The sequence below is a fragment of the Kogia breviceps genome, chromosome 12 (assembly GCF_026419965.1).
Source record: "Kogia breviceps isolate mKogBre1 chromosome 12, mKogBre1 haplotype 1, whole genome shotgun sequence".
Lineage (NCBI taxonomy): Eukaryota > Metazoa > Chordata > Mammalia > Artiodactyla > Physeteridae > Kogia > Kogia breviceps.
Window position 1 is genome coordinate 52,012,008 of NC_081321.1, and position 21,531 is coordinate 52,033,538.

At 38.9% G+C, this 21,531-nt stretch overlaps 1 protein-coding gene and 1 long non-coding RNA gene across 4 annotated transcripts in view; one reads left to right on the forward strand and one right to left on the reverse strand.

Moving 5' to 3' along the window:
* Window positions 1–21,531, forward strand: part of XPOT (exportin for tRNA) — a 154,353-nt gene that overhangs the window by 111,004 nt on the left and 21,818 nt on the right. The window contains exons 1-11 of one of the 3 annotated variants that reach the window (XM_059080333.2): window positions 3,933–4,352; window positions 7,727–7,860; window positions 11,501–11,583; window positions 13,497–13,553; window positions 14,532–14,601; window positions 15,360–15,578; window positions 16,450–16,634; window positions 16,738–16,906; window positions 18,613–18,849; window positions 20,526–20,564; window positions 20,699–20,761. In XM_059080333.2, coding sequence (XP_058936316.1) covers window positions 7,801–7,860; window positions 11,501–11,583; window positions 13,497–13,553; window positions 14,532–14,601; window positions 15,360–15,578; window positions 16,450–16,634; window positions 16,738–16,906; window positions 18,613–18,849; window positions 20,526–20,564; window positions 20,699–20,761 — 1,182 coding nt within the window. In that variant the 5' untranslated portion in view covers window positions 3,933–4,352; window positions 7,727–7,800. Of the gene's footprint in view, window positions 1–3,932; window positions 4,353–4,508; window positions 5,335–7,726; window positions 7,861–11,500; window positions 11,584–13,496; window positions 13,554–14,531; window positions 14,602–15,359; window positions 15,579–16,449; window positions 16,635–16,737; window positions 16,907–18,612; window positions 18,850–20,525; window positions 20,565–20,698; window positions 20,762–21,531 lie in introns of those variants that run through there. The other 2 variants (XM_067009685.1, XM_067009686.1) reach the window with 2 other exon arrangements.
* On the reverse strand, window positions 1,023–3,819 carry LOC136792209 (uncharacterized). Its single transcript, XR_010835675.1, has 3 exons — window positions 3,661–3,819; window positions 2,905–3,056; window positions 1,023–1,668 (listed from the first exon to the last, which is right to left on the reverse strand). It is a non-coding gene; the product is annotated as an uncharacterized lncRNA (long non-coding RNA).

The window sequence follows — 21,531 nt, forward strand, 5'->3', positions numbered from 1 at the left end:
TTATATTATTCGGGTTCAATTCAACACATTTCACAGATATTTACAGAGAAATTATTACCCATAAACAGAATCAGGATAAAACTTATTTTCAGTCTTCAAGAATTGACTAATAGGTGAGTAAGACAACCACACAAATTTAATACAAAACAAAAATATATTAAAATATATTAATGACATGAGAGGTATGATAAAAAGCACAACATCAAAGAAATGATCAAACAAGCCTGGTTGTAGAAATGTGGAAACACTTCATGAGGGAGGTAGTATCCAATAAATTCTCAAAGAGTGAATGAAACTGTTTTTTCCTTTTATTATAGTCGGTTTTTTTTAAGTTTATTTTTAAATAATGAATGGACTACATGTTCACTGTGGAGAATTTTTTTAAAAAAACCAAAAAGGTACAAGGAAGATAACAAAAATCACCTGCAGTCTCACAACCTAAAGATAACTTTCAAGTAATGGGTAAGTTTCCTTCAGTAAGTCCATGAGAGAAGCTTTGAAAGCCTAATGTAAGGTAGAGGAAATAAGGAAAGGAACAGAAAAGATAGATCTGACAGCACTATGCTGAAACTGAACTGGATCACTGAACGTGAAAGCAACAAACTGACCCTAAGAGCACTGAGTTATGTTGAGTTGAATGCCTTGGCGGAAACAGCCACATCAGGAGGGAGATGTATTTTGTGGGTAAGATCATGACTTCGGTTCTGGACACGTTAAGAGTTGACATGCTGGTGAGATGTGCAGGTGTCTTGTAACACAGGAGTACAGAATCTTAGAACCAGAAGTAGAGAATGGGAGATCATCTTCATAGAAATGAGTGTTGAAGCCATGGAAATAATTACTGAGAGCAAGTGCAGGAAACAGAAAGCCAGATGGCTAAGAAGGCAGCCTTGGGGAAGACATGGTAAAGAGAACAAAAGTAGGAGTGCAGTGAAGACAGAGTAGTCATCCAAAAAAATAAAAGGATTTTGAGGATAACACAGGGTCAGAGTCAAGAGAGGAGAGAATTTCAAGGAGGAAGGCAATAGTCAACAGAAAAGTTGAAATAAATTAATAAAAATGGTCACAGGGTTGGATCATTTGTAAGAGTTTTACTAGAGTGATTTGGGAACAGAAAACAGATTACAATAAGTGAGAGACTTGAAGATTAAGTGTAGGCAACATATATGGTGTCCTGAAGACAGGAAATCTAGAATCAAGAATCTAGGGTTCTAGCCCACCATTTACTAGCTATGTGGCTTAGTATAAGTTACTTAAAATAGATCCACCTGTTTTATTTATTTATTTATTTTTGGCTGCATTGGGTCTTCATTGCTGCACGTGGGCTTTCTCTAGTTGCAGCGAGTGGGGGCTACTCTTTGTTGTGGTGTGCGGGCTTCTCATTGCGGTGGCTTCTCTTGTTGCGGAGCACGGGCTCTAGGTGCACAGGCTTCAGTAGTTGATGCTCATTGGCTCTAGAGCACAGGCTAAGTAGTTGTGGTGCACGGGCTTAGTTGCTCTGCGGCATGTGGGATCTTCCCAGACCAGGGCTCGAACCCATGTCCCCTGCATTGGCAGACGGATTCTTAACCACTGTGCCACCAAGGAAGCCCCTGTTTCCTTTTCTGTAAATTAAAAATGATGATGATCATGGTGATGATGATGATGATGATGATATCTGCTCCATCCCTACAAGGTTAAGAGGGAACAAATTAGAAAAGTTATATGGAAACATATTGTAAACCATAATGAAATATATAAATGTTATCTATCCTAATTCTTTCAAGTACTCTGGCAATTGAAAAAAAAGGGAAATATGGGACAGGAACAATGTTTTATTGTTATAAGAGAGGTGCCTCACCATATTTATAGGAAGAAAAACTGACTTAGTACAATAGTTCTACAGCGTCATCACCGTTTAGTGGACCTTCATTTGAGAGACAGGAGTTAGAAGCACAAGACTCTAGGGTCAGACTATGCGCGTTTGAATCCCAGTTCTGCTACTTAACTTTTATGCACTGCCGTTTCCTCATCTATAAAATGGGCATAATGATAGTACCTTGTTGTGAGGATTAACATCTGAACATTCAGGACTGTTTCTGGCACATAATAAATGCTCTAAAATGTTGACAGTTAGTACATAAAAGCATTGCCATGTGCAAGCACACATGCTTTAAGTTAAAATAATCACAGCTCTGTCAACATTTTGATAACTGGCATTTTATATTAGTCTGAGATGGGAAACTATCCATCCGTTTATGGATGGGGGAACCAGAATACGGAATGGTCAAATTTAATATCCCTCTCAGATCCTCTTCAGGTAGATTCCAAGTTGTTTCCTTATTTGTTACGAAACAACATAAATTTACAAAATTCAGAGATTTTTACAATCCTAGGTATTTGAACTACCATAAAGGGCCAGTGTTATTAGATAAACTGTAGATAAGCTATAGATACTAGATAAGCTATAGATAAACTTCCCCATATGAAGTATCCACAAAATGAATTTACAAATGAAAAAGGCAAATATAGACGGTAACAATAAAATAGACTGTATTTTGAGGTTCTTTAGGATGATACAGTGGAATACACTGAACATATTACAGACTTTGGAGCCAATTAGACCACGATTAGCATTAGGCCTCCATATTGTTCACTTATTGAGTTGTAACTACAGGCTGGCATGATACTAGACGCTGGGGATACACTGTAATAGGACAGGAATCCTAGCCTGGCATTTTAAACGAGTAAGTTACAAGCGTGATGCAAAAGTGATTTGAGATACTTTATATATGAAATGCCTGGTGCAGTGTCTTGCACATGGCCGGTCACTAAATAAATGTAGCTGTTAAATGGTTACATTGATTTTTTTTTTTTTTTTTTTTTTTTTTTTTTTTTTTTTTTTGCGGAACGCGGGCCTCTCACCGTTGTGGTCTCTCCCGTCGCGGAGCACAGGCTCCGGACGTGCAGACTCAGCGGCCATGGCTCACGCGCCCAGCCGCTCCGCGGCACGTGGGATCCTCCCGGACCAGGGCACGAACCCGTGTCCCCTGCATCCGCAGGCGTACTCTCAACCACTGCGCCACCAGGGAAGCCCGGTTACATTAATTTTATTCTACTTTTCCTCCCATTCCCCTCTCCCAAGTTTTGTTTTTCACTGTAGTTCCAGTGAGGGCAACCTAGTCTGTATTCAGTGCATACTTAACAATCAACAATGAAACCTAAATAACGAGCACTTACTGTATGCCAAACACATGTATTAATTTAATCCTGCCAACAACACTTTGAGGTCAATACGATTATCATCCACCGTTTCACTGATGAGTAAACTTAAGTACAGATAGATTATGTAATGCGCCTGAAACTGAGGTTAACAACTAGTGAGTGGGATGGTAGGTGACGGGAGTGGGGCGAGCTGGGAACCAAATCTACGCAGCTTGTGCTTACACTACCTCTACTCAGTATTAATAAACTAATCGGTGAATGAATAAACGAAGTTAACAGTATCATAGAAGGAACCTACGAGTAGGACTTCCTAAGAAAGCGCTCCTTCTTTTCACGAATGACAAGAATACTGGGACGTTTAAAGTGGAAATTAAAAATTTTCAGCGCTCCTCGAAGGATCCTCACGCGGGGCAACACGTGGGACCACAAAAGAGAATAATTAAACAACTGACTCACACGTGGTTTGGACCACGTCGTGAGGCTCTCCGGGGCTTCATAACTCCTGCCAACTACCTACCTAAGCCTTTATGGAACGTGTTAAGCTAACCCAACCCTGGGTCTCTGTCCCGGCGCAGAAACAGAAAGGGGACTCAACAGCTGGGAGACATTCCTACAAACCCCCATCCCAGCATGCACCGGAGACCCCGGCGACCACGCCTCCTGGCCAGCTCCCGGCGAGCGCGTGCGCCCCATCGCCCGGAAGTGTCGCCTGCACATTGCATACTGGGAGTTGTAGGCTCTCGGTCCGGGTTCGCGGGCCGTAGTCCTCACTCTCCATGAGGCTGCTGGCTTTGGTCCGCGCGGCGCCGACGCGGGGTGCGCGCTTCGCGCTGACTCAGCGGCGACGGCGGCGGCAGCGTTAGCTGGCCATCGCGCTCTTTCCCTTCCTGGGGCGCCGACCCCGCCCGCTAGCTTGCTAGCTTGCCTGCCCGGCGCCACGCAATAGAAGGCGCCAGGGGACGCGGAGCGGCGAGAGGCGCGCGGCCCCGGCCAGCTCTGTCTCCGGGGTTAGCGCTGCGGCCGTGGCGGAGGACGACGGTGACAAGGGCGAGGGCCGCTCTCCCCGCTCCCTGCTTGCGGCGCCGCTCCGCTCTGCTGACCGGCACTTGGGAGTGCAGGCAGGGAGGCGGGATGGAGTGATAGGGAAGGTGACTAGGGGCTCGGGGCGGGACTCGGACCCGACTTGGTCCACGCGAGGCTGCGGGGAAGTTGGCCGGGAGGACTGGCCCGGGGATCCCCCATGTCGGGGAGTGGTGCGGGTCGGGCCCTCCATGGCGATGCTCCCAGAGGCTGGGCGGACTGGGTGGGGGTGGGTACAAGCTGCGGCCGCCGAGGCTGAGCGCGTCCCCAGTGCGTGGCCGCTCGTTGCCGCGTGTTTCATCACCCGAGTTGCCACGAGGCTCCCTTTAGGGGAGGGATCCGGGGGAAGGAAGGGAGCAAGGCCGGCCGAGGAGGGCCCCCATTGCCTGTGGCCCCCGATATAGTAAAAGTGGCCGAGCTCGTTTGTAATACTTGTAGCGTGTTCCACCAGTTCAGCTGCAGAGACCTCAAACTTGATTCCTCCCACCCCACCCCCGACCCCTGTCCCAGGACAAAAAAGAAAAAAGTATTATTTCTGTGTAGTAATTTGCCAGCACGGCACGCCATTTTTGCTTTTCCCTTCCTCACAATTCTGCAGGAGTAGAGAAGCGTGATGTTTCCCTGTAACCCGAAAAAAGGAGTACCTTTTTGAAAGTGCTAATTGTAACAACTAGCACTGTTTGAAAGTGCTAGTTGTTACTGAGGGAAGTTACGTTTTATTAAAGCGACTTGTCAGAGTGGTGTTAAAAGGCTGGAAAGATTCAGTCCTGGTCTTTGAACAGTCTTCAGTAGGTATAGAGGAATTTTTCCAGATTGTTCTGATTCTTCATTTAATGGCTATACATGGGAGAGTTAGGGCTTGATATTTCAATTATGTTGCTCGCCTTCCCCCAGAACATTTGCTAGATGCGTAATTGAAGTGTTTATCACATTGTAACAAATGTTTAAGCCTGCACCGCTATGCGGTGTTAGAACATTATGCACAACCTTTTACTGGGAAAATTGTCACCTTTTTGCACAGGTTGTAACTTTTCAGGTTTTTGCATACATGTAAGTAATTTACCATTGCATGTTGATTATTATCCAAATGCCTTCTCCGTGGGGGATTCTTTCTGTACTGACAACTGTAACAAGTTTTGTTTCCTTAAGTTGTTTTGTTTGCGATGTTTTTTCTTAGGACCACTTGCTGTTTCCCTTGGTAGAATCAAAGTGACCAAGTTTACGCAATTTTCCCCAAGGCCATGCCAAATTCAAGGAATCTTTTATAGGACTTAATCTGGGATTCATAGAAATTCAGATTGTCTTTTCTTTCTGTGTGTGTTTTTTGTTTTTGTTTTTTTGTGTGTTTTTTGCGGTGCGCGGGCCTCTCGATGTTGTGGCCTCTCCCGTTGCGGAGCACAGGCTCCGGACGCGCAGGCTCAGCGGCCATGGCTCACGGGCCCAGCCGCTCCACTGCATGTGGGAGCTTCCCAGACCAGGGGTCGAACCTGTGTCCCCTGCATCGGCAGGCGGACTCTCAACCACTGCGCCACCAGGGAAGCCCTCCGTGTGTGCATTTTTCAGGGGAATTGTCATCAAATTTTCAGCAGTACCTTTTTGGTTTTCCATCTGTTCAAAATGCCAGTTTACTAGTATAAGAAATCTAGATTGCTCCAAGTAGTTCCTATTCCCCCATGTGCCTAGCTCTGAATGATAGATAACCTATTGAGGACCCACTAGGTGCCAGGCATGCTTTACATACCTTATCTTATTGAAGTCTTTACAACTTTGAGTCAGATGCTCTTTTTCCCATTTCATAGAAAGGACTCTCTCTCTCAGGTTTGTTAGTTGTCTTTGTGGCCCTAGTTTGAAGATGACAAGATCAGAGTACCAATACAGGTCTTTCCAAATCCAAAATGTATGTTATATTATGTCCTAGGGACACAGTGACAAATACTCAGACAGCCCCTCCTTCCCTTGAAGGTTAATGAGAGAAAAGTAGTAAGCAGACAGTAACAATGTATCAGCATTTAGGTGGGGCATCTAATCCAGTTTGGGAGAGTTGAACAATAGGGGACAAAGAAGCGTTTTTGAAAGAGGTGACCTCTAAGGTGAATTCTGAAGAACAAGCAGAGGTTAACTAAGTAACAAGGAAAGAGCAATGTGTCCAAAGAAGATAAAAGGCAGAATACCACTGGCCTTGCTGGGTTAGGGAGCAGAATGGTGAGGAATCGTTGAAAAGTGTTTGGATCTTAATCCTGAGGGCAGTGGGGAGTTACACTGCCTCTGTGTAGTCTGCAAGTATGATGGTAACCGTACGAGAAGGGGTCAAGCTTTCTTCTCCAAGGCTCTTAGCACATATCCTGATTTATCATTTGATTCAGGCAGAGCTGGGGAGACAAAAGCATGTTGGAGTAGGAGTCTTCTAACCTGGATCTGATCCTGGTCTTACCATTCCCAAAAGACTGTGACCCCTTCCACACCACATCCCCCATTTAGGTTCTTGACCCCTTTAGGCTCTGATCTTCTCTTTGGTTAGATCAGTTATGGTCTAATTGGTTATGATAATTTTTTTTTAAGCCTTACAGCCTTTTAATAGGAGTAGTAAGACCTTGTCTCCCTATCTCAGAGTTTGTTCTTTGTTTCTGCAAGTAAATATACATTTTATCAGAAACTAAGTTGCCTTTGGGGCTGCTCATGTTCTTACTTGAGAATGTTAGACCCTATATTGTGAAAAAATGCAGTATTTTCCAGAGACTAAAAAAAGTTCTTAAGTAAGAAAAATCAATGTTGTCAATTTTTATAGCTACTGTTAGAAAACAGTTTTTGAAATACATTTCTGGAATTGGGCTGGCAAGAGCAGAGATCTGTAAAAGGCAGAGCTAGCCCATTTTTCAAAAGCTAAATGGCTTGTTTTTCACTCTTTAGCTGCTTTTTCATTTGACTTCTCCTGAAGTACTTGGTAGACTCTCCAGAAAGGCACTCTGAGATCCGTATTTAGTCAGCCATTCTAATTTTTTTAAGGGATTGTGATATTGATAAATGGCAGTAAGCAAGTATTATAATTAGTATAATAAGATGATCTGGATTTGTCTTTTTTTAAACTTAATATAGTTGCACAATTGCACTTTACTGGAGATGGTGATAACATAAATTAGATACTTCTATTTCAAGAAAAAGAATTACTTTCTGTACTTTACTGATCTTGAAGAAAAGCATTTGAGAATCTTAATGGCATACCTTAGGTTTTTAGAAATTACACATTGGCGGAGTATTTAGCAGACCCAATCTTCTGAGACGTAGGCTCCTTTAGTTGTAATTTGGATAGGTTCAAAAGAAGTTCGTTCTTTTAACTCTTAAACTTCTTTGCATAATGTTACTGCTTGTTATGATATTCTGGATAAGCATCTATTTTGTTTATCAAGTATTGTTTTCTTTCAACTTTGTGTGTGTGTGTGTGCAGATGTTTGTGGATTCTTCTGTGGGATCAGAGGGCACGCCTATTGTAATCAGAAAACTCCAAGTATAGCAGCAGGGATGGATGAACAGGCTCTTTTAGGGCTAAATCCAAATGCTGATTCAGACTTCAGACAAAGGGTAAGTAAGTTAAGTTGGCTTAATCATTTTTTAAAGCATGTTATGGAAAGATTTGCATTAGAGAACTTGAATCAAAAATATACATCTGATAAAGGTTTAATTTGGGTGGAAATGAATAGAGAAACAAATTTGAGGTATTTGACTATATTCTGAATACAGAAACAGTGAGTGATTGTGATTTATTTTCTCTTTAGTTGGCTTAAAAGTATTAAAATCTCATGTAATTCAAGGCAGGTCTTTATGTCACATCACTATTTCTAATTATTTAAAAGTTGTAATGCAAAGGATTGTTCAAGGGACTTTCCATAGTAACCGGTGTACATATTATGTTTTCCCATTGCTTGGTTTGGTCTAAACAAGTTGCTTAACCCTCATGTTATTGATAGTTAACATCCTTGTTATTTAGACATGTAAGTAAGCAGTTATGATATGCCATCAGGTTATGTAAAATGATCACATGACAAAGAATCCATTATGAGGTGCTGGGATATTTGGGTAAATATAAACAATTAAACATAATTTAGCCTACACAATCTAGCCTACACCTGTAATCATGACTATGGCTGAGTGATAGAAGAATCTAAAGAACAAGCCTATAATTAAATTTTTTAAAGATGCATGGGTGGTTTGAAGTATAAGGTAAGTGGATGGAGAGTCATTTTCTTTCTACTCATAGCAAAGAATATATTTTATAAATGAGCTAAACGAGGTTAACAATTTCACAAAATATAGCAATTTAACAATTTCACAAAAAATAGCAATTTTTCTGCTTTTAAGCAGAGATATTTTTAAGTAGTAAAAAATTTCCAGGGGTTTCCATCATAGTATCATGTGCATGTCTCTGCTGTTAAAAAAAGTAACCAGCCCTCCAGATGGAGGTAAATAACAAGAATTGAGATTTAAATAGCTAATTACAAGATACCTATCAAACTGGTTAGGACATGAAAAGTCATTAAAAGTCTATGTCTTCTGTGTATGGACAAATATTTCTTTTCATGGGAGTGTAAGCTACCTGCCTTCAAACCCTTAGTCACATTGAAGCATCATAGACCTGTACCTTTAGTCTGGCTTGGTACTGCATAGTTATTATAACTAAAATCTTTGACTATTTGTTTAGTTATTAAATAAACTTCTCTGTTATTTTTTACATTCCTTTTTTGAAATTCTTTGTTTTATAATTAAATTCCACCATCCGACAGGTTTTTTTTTTTTTAATGTGCCATGATTTTCTTTTTCAGAAAAGTAAAACTAGTACACTGGCAATGGTTTTAATATAGAAGTTAGGTTTTTAATCAATAAAAATGGGTTCTATCAGTCATAGGCATATGTTAGGCATCCTGGTGTAGGCTTAATTTGACATCCCATTAAGCCAACCTGCGTAACAATTAGGATGAAAAACAAGGAATCTTAAGGAAAAGTGAGTTCTGATAGTCCTGATATTGGAATTCAGGAGTAGTGGGAACTTAGTTTCGTAGTAAAATAAATGACTACCAAACCTGGTTCCCAATTGTCTGTCTGTAGTTCTCTGTTTTCTACATGGGCAATAAGTAGCTGAACTGACTCTGTTGCCACTTCGAGACAGTGGAGCATTAGAAAGAAGGTACAAGAGAGAACTGGGTGATAAAAGCTTTTACTTGTTTGTCATTGTCACAGTTTTTTTTTTTGATGTTGGTATCACATGGATTCAGGTGCAAAGACTAGCTAAAACTGAAATTTTTCAAATTATTATCACTTAAAAAAATAGAATATCTGTCTTTGGTTTAAAACTTGCTATTAAAGAAAATGGTATGTCAGTGACAATTCTAGCAGCTGAATCACACCTCCCCCACCTCTTTTGGTAAGTGAAATATTAGGTGGTAATGCAGTATACAACTGACTTCAGCATTGTCCCCTGCCCTGGCCCCTGAGGTATTCCTAAAGGAAACTCTAGGTTTCATGGAATAGATATTGTTAAGACACCTGAACTAGATTATTTTGCAGCTGCTTGGGTTCCTATATTTTTAATTTCTAAAGATAGCTGTTACTTACACTTAAGATAGTATTTGGTGATCTTCTTCATCTGCTCATGTTCATTTATCTGGTCCTCTGTCAGTGGGAGCAGCCACTGAGACCACGTCTGAAAACCCATTCCCTCATTCATACAGTTACATAACACAGGAAACTATCACCTAAATACAGTGGAATTTTTGCTGCTTATTATTTTTAACCTCTAACTGAAAGGAAAAAATAATTTTATATCTTGACAATATATGCATGTGTGTATGTATGTATATATATAAATATAGACACACATGAATATATGACATATACACACATGACTAAAACATGTTACACAAAATAATAGTTATTCTTGCTAGGTGCAGTGCACTCTGATATTCTGTTTCATTTTGAAAATTGTTGAGCAAGACCAATAAAATTGCCTTCATCATGGATGGGGCACAAAGTACATTTAAAAAAAATATACTGGCTAATTGAAATTAGGTTCCTCTAAGGCTTAATATTGTTTCTAACTAATTTCAGGGTTTATATCAATATGTAATTGCTTTAAAATCACTTAGCAGTGTTTCTAGAGATTATGTGTTATTTTCCTGACTGAGATATTTTTTTACAAGTTGGTGAGATTACTGTTTGTCCATTGTCATATGTGAAACCTGCATCTGTCATTGATTCCAGTTGCAACATACTAACGGAAGAGTGGCTGAAGTCACTCCCATTTCCCCAACAGTGGTAGAGAGCATATGGACTTGGTGCTGCATCCATTCTAGAGTATACTTCCTCTTAGAACAGGCCCCAGAGTTCGCGAATCCAGGGATGAGAAACATTTCCTAAAACTTTGACCATTTCAATTATTTGGTACTTCTGCAAACTTCATATCAAGCAGTTGAACTCCAACTTTAATGTCACTTTTTAGGAAACTTACATGATATAGCTGAAGATTTTATTTGTTTGTTTTTTCTTTTTTGCGGTACACGGGCCTCTCACTGTTGCGGCCTCTCCCGTTGCGGAGCCCAGGCTCCGGTTGCGCAGGCTCAGCGGCCATAGTGCACGGGCCCAGCCACTCCGCGGCATGTGGGATCTTCCCGGACCAGGGCACGAACCCGTGTCCCCTGCATTGGCAGGCGGACTCTCAACCACTGCGCCACCAGGGAAGCCCTACCTGAAGATTTTAAATAACTCCTTTTCTGTTAAACAGAGATCGAATGACATACAGAGTATGTTTCATGTTTTATAATCACCTCTTCAATAGCATGTTTGCTATTAAATAGGAAAAATATTGTTTATATACCATTTTATAATTGCATATACCTCAGTAGTATAGCACTTGACACAGCACTTGAGTGTTTTCTCTTTGATCTTCCTAATAATTCATAGATATCTGCAGGGCATTTTTGTGTTGTCTCCTTTCCTGTAAAGAAACAGGTTGGAGTATCCAACTGATGGAATTTGTTTTTTACTTAACCTTTTTCCTAGGAATGATCACTAAGTTGCACATACTTAGAAGCCTGAATTCAATGTTTAGCTATTTTTTATTTAGTCACTTTTTGTTGTTAGTTTGCTACTTCCAGAAAACTTTATTGAGTATTGGCAGAGGATTGAGATTGACTATTCCAAATGCATATTCTGCTTTGCAATCTTACAGGCCCTGGCCTATTTTGAGCAGTTAAAGATTTCCCCAGATGCCTGGCAGGTGTGTGCAGAAGCTCTGGCACAGAGGACGTACAGGTGATTAAAACAAAATTTGCATGATTTGTAGGAGAATTTAAATTTTTGTGAACTTGACAGGATTGTTACATTTACCTGTTTGGAAAATGTTTTCATAAAAACATTTTATGACTTATATTTTGGAAAACTATTCAGTGTAGAAATGAGAAAAATAATAAACTAATAATTTGGCCATTCCAGAATTGATTTCTCATTAAAATATCCTTTGCCTTATTCTGAGTACCTGGCAGTAGATCCCAAGTGGCATATAGTTTCTATACAATAGAAACTTCCTTATCTTCTTATGATGGGGAGGCATAGTTGGTTTTCTAAAAAGTTGATAAAGGAGGTAATCAAAAATTATATATATCTTAATTTTTAATTTTAATTTAAAGTATATAAACACTTAGTTTCTAATCTTTTGATATTGGACCAAGGACTTTTCTTTGCATATATGCCACTAACATTCACTTCATCATTCTCAACGTTGATCACACCCATAATTGGTCCTCTGTAATTTCCACTTTGGGTCCCTGTAGTGGATTGAGGAACAGTGAGTACAGATTTCTAAACTTTTTATATTTGTTCCTATCTCTCCAAGTTATGTCTCACATCACATAGGTCCAAGGTTTTCCCCCCTGCAATGTGACTTCCTATGAACTCTTTCTAAAGCATTCAACTTAATTTTTATGAAAATATAAACTGTCATCATACTCATTTCATTAGTTTATATAATGATTAAGTTACTTATGTACAAAAGAAGTACAATGCACATAGTGAGGCTTGGGGAAACACAGCTGACTAGTTGTAAATAAACAACTCTACTAGTGGGAGTAGAAGTATATAGGGGTCAGTGATGACTCCTAGCTACAGTTCTTGGCATGCTGTGGGTATCACTCAGTACATTTTATAGCCGAAAGGAAGTGCTCCAGTTTAGTGAAAGTTGGTTTTGAGAATATCTATATGTCTTAGGGTAAATAAGGGCTGGCTTTTAATTAAAGACTCCCTATAGTTTATATTTTGAGTGGAAGATCTAAGTCATATAATTAGTTAAAGCTTCAGTGCCATCCATGATAAGATTAGAAACCCTAGGGTCTTAGAATAGATGCAAATTAAATGTAACTTTTAAAAATTAAGTTTCATTTTCTTAAGTGTGAAATTATTATTATTTTTTGGTTAATTGATATAGTCTAAATGAAGATAACATCTCCATTCTTGTATTGACTAGTTAGCTTTGTATATGAAAAATTGTTCCATGACTAAGCCTGGCCCAGACCAACTGTCTTTAAGATGAACAGATTGTTGTTCACTAAAGGGGCTTGGTCAGAGTTTGTAGCTAGCTCACTGCAGCTCTGCTGTCACCCCTAGAGACACAGTTGGAAGTGGATAATGGGTGGGTGTTGGTTTTTACTCCCCTTTTATAAGGGCAATATATTGGTAACTTGGTTTTCTGTATGAATTTTTGGGGCTGGACTGCCAGTCCAAGTGACTGCTTGCCTTGGATTTGACTGCAGTAGAACTTTTAAGTATGATTTTGATGACTATTTCTGGTTTGACTCAGTCTCTGGCTGTTCTACCATTTGTAATTTTACATCTAGCCTTTCTATAGTAAAACGTAGGAGTTCTGGGAATCCTAACATCTAGAATTTAGGAGGAATGCCTTCTGTTTGCAAAAGCACTGTATGTACTTAAAGTGCATCTTAAATTTTTTTGGTTATTCCGCTTGCCAGATTTCCATTGAATATCATATAACATAAAAAGTTCTCTTAGCTTTTTAAACAAATGGATGTGAATGTAAAACTTGAGATCAATAAGCCAAAGGTCTAGTTTGAGAAAATTTTCAACTGTAGTTTATTCATTACTATTTTACCTTTGATTTGTTTTCCCTAATTCATATTCTGCTTATCTAATTTTTCTTTTTCTTTTTTTTTCAGTGATGATCACATTAAGTTTTTCTGCTTTCAAGTACTAGAACATCAAGTTAAATACAAGTAAGGTTTTTCTCCCTGAGATTTGTGGGGAGAGGCCATTTTTTTTTAAACTTTTAAAATAATTAACTAATTAATTTCTTTTTGACTACGTTGGGTCTTTGTTGCTGCACTCAGGCTTTCTCTAGTTGCAGCGAGCAGGGGCTACTCTTCGTTGTGGTGCCCGGGTTTTTCATTGCGGTGGCTTCTCTTGTTGCAGAGCACGGGCTCTAGGCATGCGGGCTTCAGTAGTTGTGTATGGGCTTAGTTGCTCCGTGACTTGTGGGATCTTCCTGGACCAGGAATCGAACCCGTTAACCACTGCACCACCAGGGCAGTCCTGAGAGGCCATTTTTTTTTAAATTAGTTTTTCCCTCTTTGGGGACACCATAACATAGCTTGTAAATTGATGGTATATGTCATATCCAGCTCATAGATATATTTTGATTTATCCCAAAAATTGTTTTAAAAATACTGAGTTCATTGGTTACATATAAAAATCCAGTCATTTCACAGGAAAAAAATAGATTTCCAGCTTTTCTGGAAAAAATTAGAAGATCTCGCAATACTGGGCCTGTTTCTCTGAACGATGACCCTCTGTTAGAGTTGAGTGGCAGTGTGGGCACTTGCATTTAGAACCCCTGCCTAATATAAGTAAAAATAGTGAATTGCTGCTCTGGGGATCCTTAGTTTGCTACTGATTTATTCTGTAAACCACAGACCTGAGACCATGGATGTATTTTCGTGTGAAAAATTGTGTAGCTGCCATTTTGTTTTAACATGAGCTGGACCACAAAACAAAGATCAGTGTTGATACCCCACCTGCCTCTCCCACCCCTGTCTTTAAAGTAGTGATGAGATATTACCAGTTTGTTTTAGGGAATTTCAGATAGTCGAGTGATATACAAATTTTCTCATTCAAATTTATAAGAGGCTGTTACTTTTTTAAAACCACAGACACTAAACATTATCATTGTTATTTTTCTTCTCTATTTTGAACAGATATTCAGAACTAACTACTGTTCAACAACAACTGATTAGGGAGACACTCATATCTTGGCTTCAAGCTCAGGTAAAATTACATTTAGTACCTCAAATTGCCAGATATTTAAATTTTTATTTTTGCAAGAGTTTGCAGCTTCACCTCAAAAATGTCACTCATTTATCCTCCATTTCATCATGTAGCTCTTTTAGAAAGTGCTGTTTTCGAAGATCACGGGTAGATGAAAACTTAGCAATAACTTAAAATTATATTGATAATTGAAGCTGTCATTCTGTCCATGACACATAGTGGAAACTTTGGTTTTAAAATGTAATATTTTTTTAACTGCTTGACAAAAGCTGCTTTTCTGTTCACACTTAAGGTGAGCCCTCCTGGACAGCCTCTTAACAAAGAGCCCTTTTAGGAGCCAATAGAGTTCTTTATTCACTATATTCTTTTTCATTAATTTTAGCTAATCTTAATGTAGTAAAGCAGTTGTGTAGCTAGGATGTTTATTTTCCTTAAAGAGCAAGCAGCTAGAAAAAAAATCATTGAATTTTTTTTCTTCTTAGAAAAAATTATAGGAACTACTAACGCTCTGCCCATGAAACTTTTCTCTGAAAGTATGAGAGTGAGGTATAACCATTAGCACCTTTGTTCATTTGATTGTTCTCCATCTGGCTAGTCATCTCAGAACTTTGGTAATTCTCAAGCATATTTGTTGCACAGCTTTTCTAGAGCCTGGTGAAGTTTGGTGGGGTTTTGCCTATTAATGATAAATAGGAAAACAACATTTGAGTCTTTTCCATTTACATTTAATTTTATGAACTATTTCTCTTGTTTGTCAGATGCTGAATCCCCAACCAGAGAAGACCTTTATACGAAATAAAGCAGCCCAAGTCTTCGCCTTGCTTTTTGTTACAGAATATCTCACTAAATGGCCCAAGTTTTTTTTTGACATTCTCTCAGTAGTGGACCTAAATCCAAGAGGAGTAGATCTGTACCTCCGAATTCTCATGGCTATTGATTCAGAGTTGGTGGATCGTGATGTGGTGCATACATCAGAGGCAAGTAACTTCCTATTAATTTTAAGTTTTTAATGTAGATATTGTAGGAGATGGTGGGCATATAATAAAAGGATCAAGAAGGGTTTTTTATTTTTTTGAGATAAAACTTTATTTAAGAATACTTATAAATTTACTCAACATTTTGAATTTTGTTTTACAAAGGAATTTAAACTTCGAGTTTCTTTCCAGGTGTAGGGTGAAATTAGAGTATTCAGATTTTTTTTTAACCAGGCAAGAACTTTCTCTAGAGAAATACACAAACTGATTTTTTCTTATGAATCTGTAGACAAATGTGGCCTATATTTACTACTGCTCTATAGTCACCGAGTGAGAAAAAAGTATTACTTATGAATCAGTGCTGGGTTCTTCTGTATTCTCAGACACATAGCCCATCACCGTAGTCTTTCTCTATTTCTGTATTACCCAATATAAGTTTCTCCTTTTTTAAAAATAACACAATAGAAATAGCTTAATTCAAATGTATATGATAATTTGAGGTCATTGTATGTCAAATATGTTTGTAACATTTAAGTAATTGCTATTCTCTTAAGTAATTTTAAGTATTTGTATAATATTGAGAAATAAGTTTTATCACATGGTTTAAGATTTCTAAGCAATGTTTATTTATAGTTTGTGTTTAATAAGAAATTATGTCTGAGGAGATAAGTAGAATGGACGGAGGAATTAGAAAGAATCACAGGTTATGATTTTAGAGCAGATAAATAGGAAACAGCGGCAGGGAATGTGTTAACAAGTCTGGAAGTTTAGTGGTGAGGAAATTACTGTGTGCAACTATTATTCAGATGTTAAACATTATTTTGGGAGGTAATCTCCTTTAATTGTGTATATGGTGCTTTGTTTTCTCTTTTAGGAGGCTCGTAGGAATACTCTCATAAAAGATACCATGAGGGAACAGTGCATTCCAAACTTGGTGGAATCATGGTACCAAATCCTACAAAACTATCAGTATACTAATTCAGAAGTAACATGTCAGTGCCTTGAAGTAGTTGGGGCTTATGTCTCTTGGATAGACTTATCCCTTATAGCCAATGATAGGTAAGTTAACCTATATTTTAAAAATAGAAACCTGCAAAATACAGTATGTAAAACTCATGAATTTGAAAACATTGTAACAATTTTATTTCACCATTGCCACCAGGTTTATAAATATGCTGCTAGGACATATGTCAATAGAAGTTCTACGGGAAGAAGCATGTGATTGTTTATTTGAAATTGTAAATAAAGGAATGGATCCTGTTGATAAAATGAAACTAGTAGAATCTTTGTGTCAAGTATTACAGTCTGCTGGGTTTTTCAGCATTGACCAGGTCAGTAAATTTATGTATAAGGTTTTGAAAATGTTAGAACAAATTAGGATAGGCAGTAATTTAAATATGCTTTCCTTTTCTTTTTCTTTCTTTTTGTTTTGTTTTTAAATGCTGGAAACTTCCTTGACATTATAATAATGAAATATTGTATCTAGAAAGCCATAATGTTATCTGTACATTTGCCTTGAACAATAGATTATACCACACTTAAACTTGAAGATCTGGGATGGTACTTAAAATTGTGCATTTCTAACAAACTCTCAGGTGATACTGTGATACTGCTGGTTCATGGACCACACTTTAAGAAGCATGGCAATGCATTTTGACCTAAATTAGACTCAATTATAAATGTTATATTTTCATCACATTCATTTGAGCTGTTAAAGTTTAGCCTCAGCAGAATTAGGGCTGAGTGTGGTAAATTAGTAATTTAGAAACTGAATTTGAAGGTTTTTATTTTTAATTTTACCTAAAGAATTACTGAGAAGTCTTTGTATTGTTGATATGTCAGGAGTACAACACCTCTGGTATTTTCCTAGCTGACAAATAGTAATGTTTTCTTACACTGCTAATAATTGTCTTATTTAGTCCCTGGTAAAAGATTTAAAATGGTGAAGGTAAAAATCTCTTTCTGTAGGAAATATCATAAGGATAATTAATGGAAATAACCTAATTTTTTTTTTTTTTTTTTGCGGTACACGGGCCTCTCACTGTTGTGGCCTCTCCCGTTGTGGAGCACAGGCTCTGGACACGCAGGCCCAGAGGCCATGGCTCACGGGCCCAGCCGCTCTGCGGCATATGGGATCCTCCCAGACCGGGGCACGAACCCGTGTCCCCTGCATCGGCAAGCGGACTCTCAACCACTGCGCCACCAGGGAAGCCCGAAAATAACCTAATTTTGAGTTCTAGAATTAGTGCTGATGTGACCTTAGGCAGGTTATTATAATAGCAGTTTTATCTCTTTGTAGTGCAGTTGAGGTTCAAATTAAATAGTATCAGAAAGGACTGTTATACGTAGCATAGTATGGCAGCATTAACTTTATTAGAGCATATTTACTAAATTCAGCAGTTTAGAGAGAAGGTTTTGAAACCACAGATCTCTTTTTTTTAAGCTTTTATAAGTTGGCAATGTCTACATGACTATAATCATTAAAATAGTGGCTTTGAAGAGTTAGTACTAGTGGATAATAATAGTAGAAGAATTCAAATTCTTAAGATTTCCCAGTCAAAATGATAGAATTGTTAGCGCCTAATGTTAGTTTAAAAATGACTCCTGGGACTTCCCTGGTGGCGCAGTGGTTAAGAATCCGCCTGCCAATGCAGGGGACATGGGTTCGAGCCGTGGTCTGGGAAGATCCCACATGCTGTGGAGCAACTAAGCCCGTGCGCCACAACTACTGAGCCTGTGCTCTAGAGCCCATGAGCCACAACTACTGAGCCCCCATGCCACAACTGCTGAAGCCTACATGCCTAGAGCACTGCAATGAGAAGCCCACGCACCGCAATGAAGAGTAGCCCCGGCTCGCTGCAACTAGAGAAAGCTGGTGCACAGCAACGAAGACCCAACACAGCCAAAAATAAAAAATAAATAAATAAAATAAAAATAAAAATGATTCCTATGATTGGCACTTGACCCATACCTAAGTTTAGAGTTTTCCCTCTTAGGTGGTTGGTTTTAAATTGAAGTCTGTATTGATCATTTGTAGGAAGAAGATGTTGACTTCCTGGCCAGATTTTCTAAACTGGTAAATGGAATGGGACAGTCATTGATAGTTAGCTGGACTAAATTAATTAAGAATGGGGATATCAAGAATGCTCAAGAGGCTCTACAAGCTATTGAAACAAAAGTGGCACTGATGTTGCAGCTCCTAATTCATGAGGATGATGACATCTCTTCTAACATTATTGGGTTTTGTTATGATTATCTTCATATTTTGAAACAGGTAAGTCCTTATTTTAATCTTTTTGTCCAGTAGATAATATAGAAAAGCAATAGAGAATTGGAAAATACAGAAAAAATGAAAACAAGAAAATACTCATAATTCTACACTCTAATGACATTTACTGTTAATTATTAATGTATTTTCATCTTTTTTTTTTCTTTAAACTTCTTAGCCAGAAAGCAGAAATGGCAAGGTTCTAAAATTCACTAGACTAAAAAGCTTCAGAATTAGTTATAGGTTTAGGTTGTTTTTTTATTTTGAATCTGTGTTTATTTCTTTTTCTTTTTTTAAATCTTGGCTGCTTTGCACAGCTTACGGGATGTCAGTTCCCCGACCAGGGGTTGAACCTGGGCCCCGGCAGTGAAAGCGCCAAATCCTAATCACTAGACCACCAGGGAACTCCATGAATCTGTTTATTTTTATTTATTTATTTATTTTGGCTGTGCGGCATGTAGGGTCTCAGTTCCCTGGCCAGGGATTGAATCCGTGCCCCCTGAATTGGAAGCGCAGAGTCTTAACCACTGGACCACCAGGGAAGCCCCCTCTGTTTATTTCTAAATACAGTAGAAATTTTGTTAAACGTGGTTCATTATTATTTTTTTAATTTAATAATTTTATTTATTTATTTTTGGCTGTGTTGGGTCTTCATTGCTGCATGTGGGCTTTCTCTTGTTGTGGCGAGCGGGGGCTACTCTTCATTGCGGTGCACAGGCTTCTCTTTGTGGTGGCTTCTCTTGTTGTGTAGCCCGGGCTCTAGGCATGCAGGCATCTGTAGTTGCAGCATGCGGGCTCAGTAGTTGTGGCTCGCGGGCTCTAGAGTACAGGCTCAGTAGTTGTGGCGCCCGGGCTTAGTTGCTCCACGGCATGTGGGATCTTCCCAGACCAGGGTTCACACCCATGTCCCCTTCATTGGCAGGTGGATTCTTAACCACTGTGCCACCAGGGAAGTCCCCATGGTTCGTTATTTTAATTACATATGCATCATTTCTTATAAACAATTTTTTTTTACAATTAAAAGTTTCCCCCTAGAGAGTTGCTTCCAATAATAGACCTTAAAATGTAGAAGGTATGAATCTCCCATATTATATTGATAGTGTGTAGCCTTTTAAAGAATTAGTGATTTCTCACTATGACATTAGGTGAGAGCCATTCCTATTTTATTGATATTTACATTGAATTAGTTGAATTGAGTCAAGCTTAAAATAATTTTTTTTCCAAACTGAGTTTAGCTTCTGTTATAAACCTAATATGTTTCTGCATGCATACTTTAAGAAATTTTAGGCAATGTGGAAAGGTATGAAGAAAGTTAAAATTGGTATCATTATTGATAGTCCCACTGTGTATCTCATAATGGATTTCTAGGCTTTTTTGGCCTTGTTTTAAAACAAAGATCGTACTTTGCTGTTCTATAATCTGCTTCTTTGCTGAATACATTTATAAGTGTCTTTTAAAATCAAATTCATCTACATGTCTTTGCCTACATGTCAAGTTACTTACTAGAAGTGAAATTGATAGATCTTAGGTTAGGGACATGTCAAATATAAAAATGTACTGTCAAACTGCCCTCCAGAAGAGTTGTGTGCATGTTTGAAAAGATCTTAACTTATCAGAAAAATATTCTGAAAAGCAAGTGTAACTTTAGGAAATCTAATAAATGATTGCTTTCTTTTCGACAGCTTACAGTGCTCTCTGATCAGCAAAAAGCTAATGTAGAGGTAATTGACTTCTTTTTGTTTCTTTTAAACCAATAATAGAATCTACATCTGCAGTCTGCCTTGAAATATAGCTTAATTTCAAATTATATGAAATTAAAGGAGACTGACAAAAGGTATTTTATTCTGAATTTTAGGCAATCATGTTGGCCGTTATGAAAAAATTAACCTATGATGAAGAATATAACTTTGAAAATGAGGTAAGAATTTTGCATTGAGGAGAAATCAGTTTTAATTTTGTTTACTTACATCAAATTAATATTCCAAGTTTGGTTGTTCTTTTTTTGCGGTACGCGGGCCTCTTACTGCTGTGGCCTCTCCTGTTGCGGAGCACAGGCTTCAGACGCTCAGGCTCAGCAGCCATGGCTCACGGGCCCAGCCGCTCCACGACATGTGGGATCCTCCCAGACCGGGGCACGAACCCGCGTCCCCTGCATCAGCAGGCAGACTCTCAACCACTGCACTACCAGGGAAGCCCCCAAGTTTTGATTATCTTAAAAAATTAGTCTTGGGGTTTTGTTTTTGTTTTTTGACTGCGTTGGGTCTTCGTTGCTGCTCTTGGGCTTTCTCTCTAGTTGTGGCGAGCGGGGGCTACTCTTCATTGCGGTGCATGGGCTTCTCATTGCGGTGGCTTCTCTTGTTGCGGAGCACAGGCTCTAGGCGTGCAGGTCTCAGTAGTTGCAGCACATGGGCTCAGTAGTTGTGGCTCACGAGCTCTAGAGTGCAGGCTCAGTAGCTGTGGTGCACAGGCTTAGTTGCTCCACGGCATGTGGGATCTTTCCGGACCAGGGCTCAAACCCATGTCCCCTGCATTGACAGGTGGATTCTTAACCACTGCGCCACCAGGAAGTCCCTAGTCTTGTTTATATTGACCTCTACTTAGGTGAAATTAATGGAAACTTTCATAATCCTTCATTTTTTTTGTATTTTGTCCCTCTTTAAAATGACCCTTTTAAAAACACTTTGTAGC